At 36.4% G+C, this 13,128-nt stretch overlaps 1 protein-coding gene across 2 annotated transcripts; it reads right to left on the bottom strand.

Moving 5' to 3' along the window:
* Positions 1-4,392: 4,392 nt before the first annotated feature.
* Positions 4,393-12,799, bottom strand: LOC124281834 (mitochondrial inner membrane protease subunit 1-like). 2 transcript variants are annotated; one of them, XM_046717827.1, is made up of 6 exons: positions 12,663-12,799; positions 11,488-11,632; positions 8,194-8,282; positions 7,274-7,388; positions 6,209-6,319; positions 4,393-5,449 (listed from the first exon to the last, which is right to left on the bottom strand). In XM_046717827.1, exons 2-6 carry the CDS (start codon positions 11,590-11,592, stop codon positions 5,393-5,395), a joined length of 477 nt encoding a protein of 158 aa, XP_046573783.1. In that variant the 5' UTR covers positions 11,593-11,632; positions 12,663-12,799; the 3' UTR covers positions 4,393-5,392. The 2 variants fall into 2 exon arrangements, with proteins under 2 accessions (XP_046573783.1, XP_046573784.1); XM_046717828.1 differs by having other exon boundaries at positions 12,658-12,790.
* Positions 12,800-13,128: the final 329 nt, after the last annotated feature.

Below are 13,128 nucleotides of genomic sequence, written 5' to 3'. Positions count from 1 at the left end.
TTGGCCTAAGATGTGTCTTGAAAGGTTTGTTGTCAGCTTTTTATATATATATTTTATATCAGTATGCATAAATACATTGGATAGGCATAAAATGATTTTTTAATAAGAAGTGGCTATGTTAACACTGGGATAAATACCTGGTACTGATGTTGTGTTTTGTTTGTGAGAATCTCTTTAAAAATAGACTGCCTATTCACAAGATGTTTTAGCTAAGTCAAATCTATGCATATTGCAACTTTGTTTTACATATGACTCAACTTAGTCTTTTAAGATGGAGCTAAAATATGCTGGCGGTTTAATTACCTTGATGGTGATTTATACAGGCATTTAAATACTTGATGCATTTATTTTACTTTTTGTAACAAGCCCTAAAGAGAAGATCAATGTTAATGTTAATTTCTTTTGCTCATTTTAGTGTTATGCTCAATTGATGAATGATGGATATTGATGCAAAGTAGGTGTCCTTCATAGATACAGCTAGCAACATGTGAAGATAAATATTTTGAGAAAATAGATTCTCCTGGAAAAATTGAGAAAACCTACAGCATGTGTGCCCTGAACCTTAATACTCAGGCCTTTTGGTGGTATGAAATAACTGATATAACACTGCTGTTATAAACATTATTGTGTTCTGAGAAGTTGTATCTTTAGGGGATGCTAATTTGAATGCAAATACATTTGTAAAACCAAAAAAAAGCTGTTGCCTTGGTAATGTGTAACCCGTGAAGATCCGGGTTAGAATTTGTCTTCAGCAACATATGCTTGTCATACAAGGCGACTATAGGATCGGGTGGCCAGGCTCGCTGACCTGGTTGAAAAGTGTCATCATATCACCCTTGCTTATTCCTATATTTGCTCAACAACAGTGAACAAGTATCACAACTCAGTGATACATCCATGTAATATTTGATTGATTTATGTATCCAGTTTAGATCTGTATACTCAAGATATCTGAAGAATAGTTAGCTTTATTTGAATGGAGCTAGGTATATATATGGGGCTTTGAATAGGAGTTTCTTCGAGTGAGTGAGTTTAGTTTTTACTCCACTTTTAGCAATATTCAAGCAATATCACAGGTGGGGACAGCAGAAATGTGATTCACACATTGTACTCGTGAAGAACCGAACCCAGGTTTTCTTTTTTCCATGCCAGATCAGGCAGCACATTAAATTGCATTCATTCAGTAATCACAAAGGGATGTTAACAGTCATGGTCACATTCAATGTTACAGAATTTTGTGTTAATATTTTGAAGTTTTCACTCAAAACTTTTGAAAACAGATTAAACTTTGTAGTAGCCTCCATCAAGATTAGAGGTTGACCTTTTTGTTTTGTTATCCTTAAAAAATCAAGATCACAGTGAAGGTTACTTAAATCTTTTTATATATGGAGGAAAAGGGTAGGGGTAGTGAAAGGGATGAGGGGGTGTCTGTTATCCAAACTTTAAAAACGAAGTACATTTTCCCAGAAAGTTCTTGAAAAATGTGATTATGCTTCAGGGTGTTGGAAGAAAAGGAAAAACATTCACATGAATTTTACTTTTTCTCTGACTGGCAGATTTGTCTCAAATTTTAACTTTGCCAAATATTATAACATACTAAGTGCAATGGATAAAAGCATTTTATCATGAAAAAAGAGTGTATAATTATTTATATGAATTCTTTAGTCACTATTAATACCAAATGAATATTTCTCATTCCAAAGCCAGTGTGTTGGCCTAGTCGCTAAACTTTATCATGGAGTAATACTTTTTATAAAAATTCATTACTTCATGATAGCTCTGGCAGGACGTCAGTTGTGACATTATATCTGGAAATATTATAACTGAAACATTAAGTGGCCACAGTCAATTGCAAGTGGTCATGAAACGTGTGTATTTGAACTTGAGATCTCAACCATGTTAACTACCATACCAAAACTTACGTTAAGATCATGTTATAAGTGTTGACTGCATGAATGAATTAGATGAAAATATTCTTACTGTATTTTCTGTACAGGTTCTATAATCAGATCTATACAGCTGTTTTACTATATAGAAAATGTAAGTAGTATTTAGGATACCTCATCCATGCCTCTACAACATAGCATGATCTTCTATATTTGTATGACTGGCATGTAGTCAGATTTAAATATATATGTCTGAGGGTACATTATATAATTTTGCTGAAATGCATATGAGTATGATTAATAACTTTGAGGAACCTGTAGTTTTGACAAAGTCAGAGCTGACAGGCATTTCCGCTTCTTTCTTCTTTCAATGCGATTTTTCTGTACAGATGCTACCATCAAGGAAGTGTGTTGTCAGATGAATAGCATATGAAGCAAAATGTCTAAAACATCAAGCTGCCTTCAACACTACAGTATCAAAATGTCTTCAGGAATGACAAACATCAGGCATTCTGTACATGCCTTCTTTGAGTGGGATTTTGGAAGTTCGGAAATACAATGTTGACAAATTTATGGATAATATTGACAAAATGAGAGAAGTTGTCCATGAATTTGTCAATATTGTTCTATTGATGGTCACGGAGAAGTAGCAGATGACTTCTATGTCCCCAAAGGAATAATTTTAAGTTTGTCAAAGTAGAATTCACAGATTGTGTACAAAGGGTAAGAAATTCTGTCGACAAAACACTACCTCATCTATTTACATTAAAAATAATCAAAATATCTAGGGTTTCATATTGATATGATGGGTATTATCAGCAAAGTAACATTACACTTTGTACCTGGGAAAAGTTTTAAACATACAATGTTCTAATATTGATGTTTGAGACCACTATGCATTTTAAACATTTTTTCTTTGAATAAAGTATTTATCAATTATAGAAGTGTTATGTGTATATTATTTTAAGACATTACCTCATAAAATGATTAATCAAAGCATGTATCACACATTCAAAATCCTGGTGTTAAATACAGTGATGAATCCAGGACGTGGAGGATTGGGGACAAATACTTCAAGTAAAGGTAAGGCTTTTTGCAAACTGAAATGTCACAAGAATCATCATTTAGAAGTGATTAATAATCTGCCTATTGAAGGGGTACAAGTCTGTACAAGACAATCCTGTGATGGACCATAAGTATTGACTGGAATTCATCCACGTTACAGGAACTGACCACCCAAACAATTTGGTGGGCTCTTACCACAAACACAGATTGCTGTGACATATTTTCTTACCTGGAGTCCAGAAGGTATGCATATTTGGGTGCATAAGACTTTGATTGGATTCACAGGAAGTTTTTGATTGGATTGAGACTGTTGTATAGCATTCCAACATTGCTGGCATATAATTGACAGGTGTGGTTTCAATTCTTGACCAAAGAATGAAAAAGGTCATGAGTGAATAAGTAAGTGTAGTTTTACGCCGCTTTTAGCAATATTCCAGCAATATCACAGCGGGGGACACCAGAAAAGGGCTTCACACATTGTACCCATGTGGGGAATGGAACCCGGGCCTTCAGTGTGATGAGCGAACACTCTAACCCCTTAAAAAAAGGTATGAGAGATACCTAGAAATTTAAAATGACCAACCAGAGTTGAATATCTACAGTACTGTTCATGAGCAGTTGATCTGATGAGCATTCAGGTAAGAATTGATCCCAAGCATCAAATGCTAGTCCTACAAATCAACACAGGCAAAGAACAACACAGGTTAAATATAAGCCTTTAAATGAATGGTAAAATTTGCACATTGATATTTTGTTCACTGATAATATGATAACATGTAAACACTCAAATCTGGAGCACACTATCCAGTGATTGATATCATGAGCAACATCCCATGCTGTCAGGCTACATGAAATGTGAAGATTATGGTCGCTACACTTCGGACCAAATAATGCCTGCAATTTTATCATTTTAAATTTAGGTTGTGCACATACCAAAAATATATTCTTCTGGCATGTTTACATCAGATGTCAGCTCATATTCTCCTTGATCACATACTTATAAACTAATGGTGATATGTCTATGCTGTTTTATGTTTAAGCCTCAATATCATAAATTTATTAATCACAGCAGCTTGAACATGTGCAAAAACTGAAACTCAGTTTATAGCCTGACAAAAAAGGGCTAATGTGTCTTACTCGAAGTCTTTAAAAAGGATGTTTTCAATAATTAGTAGATTTGAGTGAGTTTAGTTTTAAGCCGCACTCAGCAATATTCCTGCTATATGGCGGCGGGTCTGTAAATATTCGACTCTCAACCAGACAATCATTGATCAACATCATGACCATTGTTCTGCGCAATTGGGAACCGATGACGTGTGTCAACCAAGCCAGCGAGCCTGACCACCCGATCCGCATGGGTTGCTGAAGGTACAGGTAATTAGTAGATTTGAAACATTCTACACTATGAACAGGATACAAATGATAACAAACCCCTAAGAAATTATTTTGATTTCATTTATTAAAAATGTCAGACTCATGTGTTTGAAATGGGTGAATCTCAAAATTCCCTGAGACAATGCATTATCAGACTGAAAATCGAACCCACAACCACAGGTTTCTGGGACATCCAAGGGAGGCAACTCTGCACAGCAAATAGCTGTGCCTCAGACAACTGGACCACCCATGTCCAATATCGCGATATATATGGTATGATGAATCAAGTGTATATGTGATATATGTCAAAACATTTGGTAAGTATACAGTAAACCAAAATTACAAAGTCATTATTCATCCTTCTACTGTAGGTATGTCAGCCTTTGTAATTCACTATCACACCAGCTCTTGACTAAACTTTCTGGACAACAAGTTATAATCCAATGATGGTTGTTCTCATTGACTGGTAGAAAATTCAATTTTTAAATTTTAAATATAAATTGTATATTTAAATACTTATTCTACTCTCTCACTCATGATCGACACCTGAGTGGAAAGGAACTGTAAACAAAGTTTATGGCCTCTCTTGTACCATTCGCCCAAACACTCCATACTGCTCTCCTTCCTGGACAGCTTCTTAGACGTGAGATAGGATAAGTTTAAAAATTTCAATAAACCATTCTGGTAAATCTATACTAATCCCTTAATGAGCTGATATTAATCATTAAGAAGTTATATAGCCTTAGAACTCTCCCCATTGTTTATCACACCAACTTCTAAATGCCACTCAAAGACGTTAAGAGAATGTAGGTTTACTAAAATATGAGTCCTGTAGATATAGGGGACATAATAACAGTTGAGGGCCATAATTCTGAACCAGTTCACAATGATTTAGTTTTGCTACAAAACAATTCAATTGATCTGACATTAGTAAATATTTTGCCTCATTCAAGCAGGACTTGCTATAGTCACTGGGGATCAGTAAACTAAGGTTTCCACTAGTCCCCTGGAGTAGTCTTAAAAAAACAATTTCTAAGGCTGCATGTCATGGAACACATTGGCTGGGGTCATCTGTTTTGATCTAGCATCATGGTAAGTGTTCCCATCTTCCTCGGGGGCCAGATCTGAAACAATACATCATGACTTAACTAGGACCAGTGAAAGTAGTGCAGACCACTTTTCATTTTTTTTGCATAATTCAACTCCAACCTCAGAAATATTCCAGTTGTATGGAGGTGGAAGGAAAATAATCCAGGTTAGACCTGGCAACCAGTGGTTGATGGCACGAGTAAAATGTAACAGGTCACAATGTGAGCACAATGACTGACTGACTGAGTTTTACGCCGCTTTTAGCAATATTTCAGCAACATCACAGCGGGGGACACCAGAAATGGGCTTCACACATTGTACCCATGTTGGGAATCGAACCTGGGTCTTCGGCGTGACGAGCCAACGCTTTAACCACTAGGCTACCCCACCGCCCGATGTGAGCATAATGAGCAAGGCCACACATTAGAATGTGAATTTGGATGCTGATGATTAGGTGCCTCACTATAAGCGAGTGGGTTTGAATAAAAAAATTACTAGAATCTGTACGCTGCCAAGAAAATGTAATCCCAAACATAACTGTTACATTTGGACAGTTTCTAAAATGCATTGTGTGTTCATAGGTTTTACACTGCTTTCACCAATATCCAACACACTGTACCCATGTGGGGAACTGAACCTGAGCTTTTGACAAGCAAATGTTTTAACCACTAAGCTGTGGTGACTATCCCACCACCATATTACACAACAGATAGAGATTGGTCTGCTCTTGAAACGTACAGATTTAAATGCAAGTCCCTGACTGTACCATTTGAATTCCTGTCTTGTCAACCCACCTTGAAGAAAACCCTGCTTCTGATGAGAGCATAAGGAACTGGTCCATATTCCCGGGAGTCTGAAGAATTATCCTTGTTATCTCCTTCCAACCATACATGACCAGGTGGGATCTAGGATAAATATGTTAATACACTTGACTGGGTGGAATAATGGTTAAACATTTATTTTTATCACACATGACCAGGAAGGATCTAGGATAAATATGTTATCACACTTGACTGGGTGGGATGTTAGATAAACTTTTGGTGTTATCACACATGACAAGACAGGATCTAAATTAAATATTACATGGTACCACACATGACTAGACAGGATCTAAATTAAATATTACATGGTATCACACATGACAAGACAGGATCTAAATTAAATATTACATGGTACCACCCATGACTAGACAGGATCTAAATTGAATATTACATGGTATCACACATGCCCAGACATGATCTAAATTAAATATTACATGGTACCACACATGACTAGACAGGACCAGGGATAAATATTACATGGTACCAGGCAGGTTCTTGAAAAAAACACTACTTATTTATATCACACATGACCAGCAAGATATAAGATAAAAACTTCAACAAGCAAAGTCAGTCAAGGGAGATAACTTAAAGATAAAGAATGATTCACTTCACAAACTGTTCATGGCACTAAACTTGAAACTCAAAATAAATAAGATAATATATTTCAGAATGGCATGTAAATGCATGACCAAAACCAACATTGGTGTGTGAACATTCAGTCTACCCTTCTGTCTCTGATATGGATTCTGGTGTAGCACGATGTTCAAAACCCAAAGTGCTGATGATGTGTCATTGACAACAATTATAACCAGTCTGAAACTATAATCTGTCCCCCCAAATCTTGGATTAAATAATTTGTCTTCAGGTTCTGCAAAATATATTTTCCGCTGCCATATTTTAAGTAGAATGGTTCTTCAGCCAATCCTTTCAGGGAAAATATGTCTAGAAAAACTGACTAAAAATGCATACTGTTTAAAGCTAAAATCGCAGACCCAAATAATTAATGGATTAACCCTAGATGGGTTCAATAATACAAACCCTCTTGAATGTCTGTGATGTCCCATTAAATACATTGTCTCCTGCTAGTCCAACCACTCTCTTGCATAGGAAGTAGTGAGGGTTCACAGGGGAACGAGTTATAACCACATCACCCCTGTAACACATTGTTAATTTTTCTTTACATTGTCATCCATATTCACTGACATGAAAATCACACTTTACAACAAATAAATATGAGATACAAAGCTGTAGGCGTAAGCATGTAACACCAAGTTGTACAATGTCGAGAGTAACTGAAAATAATCATTATTCATATATGTTTACAGACCAACAAAACATTTCGTGTAAAAATTGAAAACTTAAACAATGAGGTAAAACATGGGCCATTATTTGCCCACTGGATGTTTTCAACACTGTGGTCATTCCAGGTTCAAACTGGCTTGGTCAGTCTTGTTCTGGTTCAAATATAACAAATAGCCTTCCTAAATCATCCTTTCCCTATTTACTTTGTGTTAATATAAGTCCAACATATACAAATTTTTACATGGAAAATGCAAACACAAATTCTCGAATGAACGAGTAAGAAAATACACAGAAATGTTGTGTTCCTCATAATATAGAAGCTGATATCCACAAATTTATGCACTGTTTATGTGTATCACCTCTAAATGCCGTTCAAAGACTTTATGAAAAAAGTAATTGTCATTTACATAAAGGAATCTGATAATGAAAACTCATTTCGTTAATAATGCAGATTTCGTGGGAAAAAGAAAACCCTGGACATTACTTGTCCTGTGAGTGAGTGAGTGAGTATGGTTTAACAGCGCTTTTAGCAATATTCCAGCAATATCACATCAGGGGACACCAGAAATGGGCTTCATAGGGTCTTTGGTGTGACAAGCGAATGCTTTAACCACTGGGCTACCCCACCTCCCCTTGATTTATAAGAATGTGCTTACTTTTGTATTAAGGTCCTGTAAGTGCTGATGTGTTCTGTGAGGACAACATCCCCACTCTGTATTGTTGGTTCCATTGATGGTCCACTACACTGAAAAAAATGCATGCAACAGCAGCATTAGACTAATGCTTAGTCACTGAATTACAAAAATCTTGATAGAAACAAATAATTCCTTTTAAATTGAATAGGAGCCCCAATGAAAAGTCAGATTCAGACTGAACCTTGGGAAATCGAGGAAGATAATGTCGTTCAGGGGTTGCGAGACAGACTAAACAGTTTCTAGGCTCAAGCTCAGTTCAAGTCAGTCTAACTAGAGTACTGTCAGAAATAGAAAAAAACTGTTTTGTAGGCTGTTACTCTGTATCCCTAAAATTGACACAATTGCAAACAGCATATGTCGAAATAACCCACTTCGGCCTAACTGGGCGTTCAGTGGGATGCGTAATACAATATCCAGAACAGCATGTTTACTTGTAAAATCGCGCAAAACTTTTAAAAAATACGAATAGCTGCTGAAAACAATAGATCAGACTATAGATGGCAATTAGGTCGCTCAGCCAGGTATGACGATGGACCGTCGACTCACCTGGCATGAAATGCACGTGCTGCCTATAGGCACAAGGGGTCATCTCAAAGATATTTTGTGCTTTTTCATGTGTGTTGACTATGTCTCATCTACTGATTAACATCTTACGTGTCTTTCTTTCATAAAGTGTATGTTGAGATATGTAAGAGAGTATGGTACCCGAAAACCATAGAAACGCATCGTAGTATATAGGTGGCATGACCACCCGAACATCGACAGGACTGAATATTATTTGTAAATTGTTATGACGTGCCGTGTACCTCCCCAGTATAATTGCCCTAAAGGATTATCTTATCGTAGCTGATATCTCTATCCCCAAGCCCGACCCCAGGTTTTGCTTTTGAGGCGACCCCTCCTATCTGTTTCTTTTTATAGTGACAGTGAGACTGCATGGTAGCTACATCCTTAATAGTTTTGGCATAAAAGTTATTATTTTTTACGTCAGCTATCGTTTATAATGAATCTACGTCTAATTTCAAATTGGACATTTAAAAAGTGTCCTTTGTAATACAATATCGTCGCACACTAATTTGCATAAAGCCATGGTCTGTTCCAAATAAGTCTTTTTGGACTTAGAAAAAAACTGCATTGCTCATTTCTGCACTAATTTCCCCTCAGTAAAGTCCTTTTTCTCTGTTTCCTATCTCTCTACCACTGAGACTGTAGTTAGGCCCGAACTTAGTTTTAACAGATATTTCACACTTTCACACATCAACTACATAAATTGTAGAGATAAATGAGAAAATACATTTTTTGTCTATTTCTGACAGTACTATAGTTCACTTGTCAGCTAATGATTACCATACTAACAAAAGCAACAAACCGTTTCCATAATCATAAACCTGATGCTCTGATAAAAGATTAAACACAATAACACAGAGACAATGTCTTAGTTCTACTCACAACATTAGCAGCATACATGTTTTAAGTTATCATCATCAGGACTCTGATTGATACAAGGGTAGACACCACTGATCAAATCCAATCAGTGAACAGCTTGTCCTATACTAGTGGTTCAGGTCAGGTGACTGGATCTTGTGAGAAAACAAGTACTCCCTCCAACGGGCTACAGGTAGTAGATGAGTGCCAGTGGTGAATTGGTGATACTGACAGATCCTCATTGTCTTCATATCAAAATCGGGGTGTTTCAATGATTAAAATCAAGCCTTCTTGGAGTGTCAAACAAATAATTAGATCTTTTATTTAAATATCAATAACATATGAACATTTTCCCACAGATTCTTGCAAGCCCTGTTAAGCCAAGATAGATTGGTAAGTAAGTTGTCAGTCATAGCAACTTATCTTACCTTCATGTATACTTTAATTTCATTGGTCAATGATGCTTTTACAAGTTTCTGTGTCACCCCTCACAGGAGGTTGACTACTGGAAAAAAAATATTATCCCCTGACACGGTAACCGCCAAACTCTCCTCTGAGAAGCTGTATCGCGAACAATCGTATGACGCCTGCAGCACAGAGTTGCAAAACCTTTCGTTGAGCTGTTTTTGAGTTCACTATGTACACATTTATTCTACCGACTTTCACTGTTTTATTTAAACTATTTTATACATTGAATCAGTTGCACACTAAACTTAAACATAATTAACCATTTTTATAGCAGTTTTAAGCTTCTCAGAATATGTTTCACTGATTTTAAATTTCCAGTCAAAAGGCAGACGCCGTTTTGTCATATAGTCGGTACCGAGCTTATCGATCTTCAAAATACCGGCTACCTGCTACAAAAAGCCGACATCAGACCGTTTTACCCTCGAGAGAAGCATACAACTTCTAATGGTCCTCACTTGGGATGGAATATACAGACAAAAATAGAATCAAATAAAAACATGTCTCAAAACCCACTCCGGACTTCAGTGCCTTATTTCAATGTAAATATGACACATAATCAACATTACTCTTTCCTCACCATCATCTGTCCAGCAGTCACAGTACCCTTATTGTTCCATGTCTGTCGCATGCATAAAAGAAGTCAAGACATGCTCAGGTACTGAATCCTTTATGCAGGACTTCAGTCTATTTCAACCCATACTGGCTAGCGACCAGTTATCGCCAATATATCAGTATCACACGTGCACAGTTCCGGTCAATTACAATTCCGGTATTTTTTCCTACGGTATTTGACTACAATACAGGACAGCAAATGAAAATTCTTCACGGCAAGTAACATAAGAGAAAAATTAAAGATAACGTTATAAACCCTATAACAAATTTCTAATTTAGTCGGGGGGATGTCCCACGACCTATATAAGAGCATATTCAAGTTCACAAGTCATTAATTGTTTCATTCCCTATAAATCTCCTGTAAAAGAAATGCTCGAATAGTCACACAATCAATTATTCAAGGTTACTGTATGATCTAAATATATATTATTTCACTAATGGCGTCAGAAATTCTGAATGTCGATAACTGTTACAGTTAGTTGTGAGAAAACGTGTATTTATACTCCATGATTCACTTCAGCCGCATTATATAAAAATATGATCGGTGGCAGTAAACAGGCTGGACACATCGGTAAATAGTTAATTAAGCATCATAATTAATTCTGTATCATTAATTTAACGAACGGCGGAGTAAGTTTGTAAAAACCGCTAAAATATGGCGACAACTGTTCGCTAGCCAGTAGTGTTTACGCATTCGAAATTCAAGAGATCCAAGAAATAATTACATTAATTACATTGTTTAGGCCTTACCACCACAAAGTCACCACCGAACTCCAGAGCACAATGGGCTATTGCTCCATACTGTACAAAGTAGAACAGAACACCAGCTGATTTCCCCAACACTCGTCGGAACATCTTTTATTCTATAACAATGTCATCCTGTCTGTACGGTCACCTGCAAGCAAAACTTACATCAAAACTTTCTGAATGAGGTAGGCCGGTTTCACACAACTTTTATAATTTTAAAGCGCACATACAATCACCATAACACACCCACAAGACTGTCAGAAACTCCATTGGACCCATGAGAGCCGTTATGTAAACAAACACACATGTTTGGATTTGAATCTCTCACCTTCTATGGCATTATCCTTAATAAAAAATACTAAAAAAAATTGAGCCAAATCAATTATGTTAGCTACATTCCTTGGACTTTCAACATGACGATACATACTTTTCAAGATTTTTTTAAACCTTGACATATTGCCATAAACAATTTAAGTATTCAGGATTATTTTTATCAAGGCACCGAAATCATTACTCACGTTTTCATTGGTTTGAGGTATTTTCACACATAACAAAAATTAAGCATCGCGACGGGGATGAGTCTTCTTGGGGTTTACAGAAAGGGGTGAGTAGTGACGAATGACATGTTCACTGATATTATCATTCCAGTTTTGGCATTAATTATTAAGGAAAAAGACAATGATGATGCACTATAAAGTATTTTGAATAACACCCATCTTCACAACTGAAGGTTGAAGTCTATAGAATGGTGACCTAATACCCTGGATATTTATAACGGGCCACTTAATGATAATTGCATCAAGATCATAACTGATGTCACACTAGCCGAGAGCCGCGATGCGGTCTTGACTATATAGGACCGCATCGCGGCTCTCGGCTAATGTCACACATTCTGTTTAATCACATCCCCTCACGATCTCTCTGAGATTGAAATTCTAAAAGACATCTGGCTCAGTGTTACTGAAACACAATAGTCTACCTACATTGTAACAATAATACATAGAAAATGCATTGGCTAAAGTGATATAATCAGCCAGAATCAACTTCACCTTTGTCCTCAGAAAATTCAGAGTCAAAAGCATAGAAAGCTAGAAACGTTTTGTAACTTGAACGATCAATTTATCTATCATTTGAGTATTTACCACTGACATACTATCAACAACCTGGACATACCTTACCCTTAACAACTACATGGGTCTTACATAGTTGTTAGTTTGAAATTTATCTGCATTCAAATGATGAACCTGATTTTATGTTCATGATGAACATCACAACGATTACATCAACGAAGGGACATAATTTGTTAGTCGCTTTAGAGTTACCTCCCTTTCATACACACGCTGTGTGAAACGCGAAATTCCAAATACAATGTTGGGAGATAGCAAGGACGTATATTCACAGGTGTATATACGTCTTTGGAGATAGTAATACTTAAACAACACAAAATCATACTTCCAATAATACCATATTTTATTTTCCTATGATTAAAATGTATCCTATAAAAAGTGTATTTTTTTCGTTCTATATGATAGTAGCCTATAGATTTCGAAACTAAAAGCTAAACGAATGGAATGGAGTATTTGACAGTCAAAGTGGAGCAGGATTCTAAAATGTCGTAGTGGATGCTCTTTTCCTGAATAAGTA

Source organism: Haliotis rubra, unplaced genomic scaffold (genome assembly GCF_003918875.1).
Source record: "Haliotis rubra isolate DU_JTF1 unplaced genomic scaffold, ASM391887v1 Scf29, whole genome shotgun sequence".
NCBI classification, from domain to species: domain Eukaryota; kingdom Metazoa; phylum Mollusca; class Gastropoda; order Lepetellida; family Haliotidae; genus Haliotis; species Haliotis rubra.
Note: the sequence above shows the minus strand (reverse complement) of the source record. Positions and strands in the feature narration are given on the sequence as shown.